This window comes from Chenopodium quinoa, unplaced genomic scaffold, assembly GCF_001683475.1.
Source record: "Chenopodium quinoa cultivar QQ74 unplaced genomic scaffold, ASM168347v1, whole genome shotgun sequence".
NCBI lineage: Eukaryota > Viridiplantae > Streptophyta > Magnoliopsida > Caryophyllales > Amaranthaceae > Chenopodium > Chenopodium quinoa.
The window spans coordinates 580,528-584,818 of NW_018743175.1; the positions used below are offsets into that span (position 1 = coordinate 580,528).

The following is a 4,291-nucleotide window of genomic DNA, read 5'->3' on the forward strand; positions in this document are numbered from 1 at the left end:
ACGCCACTATAATGATTCCAATGTTTTGATAATTTTATGGTTTGATATCTTCTAACAGTGAGATGTATAAATTAAATAACATTATAGTAGAAATATTATTGGACTTTTGAGAGGTTGTGATTTTGAATGTCTAGCATGAACTTTGCAAGAATTGTGAGCATTTGTATGACAGAATGTCTTATGCCCTGTTTTTTAGAGTTGCTCTGCTCTATTGAAATCTGATCTACTCTACTAAAATCTGTTCTGCTCTGCTTAAAAATAATAATTAATATTGAATTATTATAATAATAATTACTATTTAATAATAATAATAAATAAATAAATAATATTTAATAATTATAATAATAATAATAATTTATATTTAATAATAATAGTAATAGTAATGATAATAGTAATAATAGTAATGATAATAATAATAATTTTTATTAATAAAAATAATAATAATAATAATAATAATAATAATTGATTTTTTATAATAAAAATTAATATTTTAAAGATAATAACTAATATTTAAATATATGAATTATTAATTTTTAATAATAATAATAATAATAAATAATTAATATTTAATAATTAATATTAAATAATAATAATAATAATAAATAATTACTATTTAATAATTAATATTAAATAATAATAATAATAATAATAATAATAATAATAAATAATTACTATTTAATAATAATAATTAATATTTAATAATATTAATGATTATAATAATAATTGCGATAATAATAATAATAATAATAATAATAGTAATAATAATAATAATAATAATTATTATTATTATTATTATTATTATTATTATTATTATTATAATGCTATAATAATAATAATAATAACAATAATAATAATAATAATAATAATGACATTTACTCTGCTCTGCTCTGCCTAGAAGCTCAAAAGAACAGGGCCTTAGTCTGTTATAATTATTGTTATTTTTAGCGTCGATAAAGGTCATAAATTCATAATAGATGGACTTTGTACAATAGTGCGGATTCTACCTTTACCAATAATCACGGGATCTGATTAAAAACTTCACGTGTGTCATTAATGTCTATTGGCAAGATTTGCACATTAAGAAAAGATCGAGCACAACTATGATAGTTTGACGGCTTATAATTTGCTCGTAATCGTTGTCGTCATTCTGATTACAAGGGGAACGCATATATTTTGAATTTCTCATTAAAGGATGTAATCAACTTAACATCATGCTTTATTACTCCGCATTTTATAATTTAAATTATTATATATGCCTTTTTATTTCAATTTAACCTTCTAATTTTATATTTTTGATTGTTGCTTTCTTGCGCATCAGAGTCATCACATGTTTGTTTCAGGCTAATGCGTTTAAATTAACAAGGTAACTACTTGTTCGAAAGACTAAGGGAAAAGGGGGTTGAAAACATACACGAGATTCTAAGAGATTTATACTCTTGAAAAACTATTTAAAATTTAAATGTTTGAAAGGGAAATGAAATAAAGGTGTAAGATATTGTCGTGTGTTTGTGTTTGTGATCATATTAATTGTATTGCGAAACATAACATAAATGAGATGATATTTACACAAAACAATTGTAGGAATTAGAAGAATTTGAACTTTGGTTCGGTGTAAAAATTTCTCTTCAGAAAAAAGGGTATTTTGTATCCATCTACACATGCTCCATGCGCTTGTGTTGACAATATTGGTTTCTTGATAAAAAAAAATAATAAAATAAATTATGTTTGGGTCCAATTAATCCTCTATTGGGCTTGGTCCACAAATGATGCAATTTAAAGCCCAAAGGCAAGGTTCAACTCTCCAGCCCAATGCCAAGTCAATTAACGGTCCAGTCCAAAGGGCCCAAGTCCCCTAATTGATCAAAGGTATAAAAACCCAAACTTATTTCATTTTACATTCATTCACAATCAGCCTCAAACACCCCAAATCTCTTGCATAGCTCATTCTCTCTCTCTTTTAAACATTGTACTGACTTTGGCATCGGAGGGGCTTTCCTCGGCACTACCTCCGAGGCTAGTTTTACGTGTGTTTGCTGTGCAGGAAATCCTCGGCCCAGCTGTCACTGGGACCGAGACTAGTCTTCCCCCTTCAAAAGGACCCTCCGAAGGTCCCATTGTTTTTTTATCGAAACAATTTGACGCCGTCTGTGGGGAAGATACAAAAAATCAAGCCAAAAATCAATCACTCCTACCGAGAGGCTTCAGGAGACTCTTCCTCGCACCACACTCGCCAACCAACAATTTCGCCCAGGCCGAGTGGGTCTAATGCGAGGAGTCCTCCACCGAACAATCTACACTCTCGGTCCCAGCTGAAAGAACCCTCTCTGTCGGGGCCTTCTATGGAAGAAGTGGTTGGGGCCGTGGCGGTTTGCATGGAATTCCTTAAGGCCCAAGGGGGTCAGCTCCCATTAACGCCTCACGAGTCTTCACCTTTTCAGCCGAGACACCTGAGAAGGAGAATCGATCAAGAGGAAAGTGGACAAGTTCCACCCTACAAAGAGCTCGGGGGGAAATGGCAAGAGGACACATGGAACACCGATAGGGAAAGGAAGAAGAACCCTCACTTCTTTCATCACTCACAAAACTCGGGACTCAATGAGTTTCCGGAGCAGCAACACTACCTCTGCATATAAGGAGTCTGCTCGCCGAAGTGTTCATGAACGCTTAGGCTCAAGGGAGGTGGACGTGCGTAGCCGCCTCACTTTCCCAGAAGGAACCGGGCCATATCCCAAATTGTCTCGACCAGGGACGAAAACCACTTCCACCTCTCTAAGAGGGAGAAGCGAGGTCCCTTCGGCCAAGCAAAAAGGGAAGGGCGTGATGGTCCCTACAAGCTCGCCCTTCCAAAGTTGAATATTGGAAGAGCATGTGCAGACGGTGAAAATACCGGCGCACATTACTTACAACTGTACCTCATACCCAAACGGTCACATTGCCTCTTACGAGGGGCACATGTATCTCAACCCCATGTCTGAGGCTACCTGGTGCAAGTATTTTCCAACAACCCTCAAAGGTGTTGCACAATCGTGGATCACTAAGGGGGTGAAAGAAGGCTCTATATCCGGTTGGAAAGACCTTTCTAACAAATTCAAGAGCAATTTTTCTACGACAAATCGCCGTGAGAAGACAACTGCAGAACTGATGAGTCTGCAGCAAGCCGAGGACGAAAGCCTCCGCGATTATCTAACTTGCTTCAGCAACGAGTCATCCAGAATTACAAGTATGGATCAGGGCCTTGCCGTATTTGCACTGCGGAATGGTCTGCAAGCTGGAAAGTTTCTTGACTTCATGGTCATGCATCCCCCGCAGACCTTGGAAGAAGCTTTGGATGCCTTAGATAAATTTATCCGAGCTGAAGAATGGAACAAGATAAAATCTCTGTCCTAATCAGGGGCTGGGAAAGCTAAAGGACAACTGTTCGAGGGCCCGACATCGAGGAAAGGGAAGGCCAAGGCCTCAGAACCGTCTTCTGCTGCCGAGCCGAAGAAAGAAAAGATCGCCCCCTATACGGGAAGATACGATTCTTACATTCCCCTTACTCTTCCTCGTGCTAAAATCTACAGCACGACCAAAGATAAGGGGAGATTTAAGAAGCCCAGACCGCTGCCACCATGGCATCAGCAAAAAGGCAAAGACCGATGGTGCGAGTTCCACAAATCTCCTGGACATCGCACCGAGGACTGCCTTCAGCTAAAGGACCAAATCAAAGATCTGATTCAGAAGGGCTATCTGAAGAAGTACCTCGCGGACCGTCGCGAAGAGAAAAAAGATGAGAGAGACTCTCGCCAAGATCTGGATTTTCTCCGGAAAAAAGACAAGCAACAGGACAAGGACACCCTTGACATTCTTTCCATTCCGGAGGAACTTCCCGGAGCGCAGTGAAACATCACTTGAGGGGTCTAACCCACTAAGTACATCATGCCGAGCTCCGAGCGCCTCAATCTCCGGTGCCGAACATTCTGTTCACAGCCGAAGACTGTGAGGGGGTGGTGTACCCTCATGATGACCCATTGGTGATAATAATGGGCATTGCAAACCGCAACGTCTGGCGAACCCTCGTCGACGGTGGCAGTGGGGCGAATATCCTCTTTCGGGGAGCATTTGACCAACTGAAGTTAGAGGCTAAGCACCTAACTCCAGTACCCTACCCGGTAGCCGGATTCAGTGGCTCTTCATTATATCCAGATGGGAAGATCCTTCCTCTTGTCACCATCAGCAAAGGTCGAGCAGTGCGGAGCATCATGGCTGAATTCCTGGTTGTGGATGCCCCATCTGTGTACACGTGATAATG

General features: G+C 38.4%; 1 protein-coding gene across 1 annotated transcript; it reads left to right on the forward strand.

Moving 5' to 3' along the window:
- The first annotated feature begins 2,952 nt into the window (after positions 1–2,952).
- LOC110732802 lies at positions 2,953–3,882 on the forward strand. Its single transcript, XM_021912807.1, has 2 exons — positions 2,953–3,259; positions 3,392–3,882. The coding sequence occupies exons 1-2, from the start codon at positions 2,953–2,955 to the stop codon at positions 3,880–3,882; spliced, it is 798 nt and encodes a 265-aa protein (XP_021768499.1).
- Positions 3,883–4,291: the final 409 nt, after the last annotated feature.

Coding starts and splice junctions, on each gene's coding strand:
- LOC110732802 (XM_021912807.1), top strand. CDS start 2,953: ATGTATCTCAACCCCATGTCTGAGGCTACCTGGTGCAAGTATTTTCCA. Junction 3,260..3,391: donor CGTATTTGCACTGCGGAATG/GTCTGCAAGCTG, acceptor TGTCCTAATCAG/GGGCTGGGAAAGCTAAAGGA.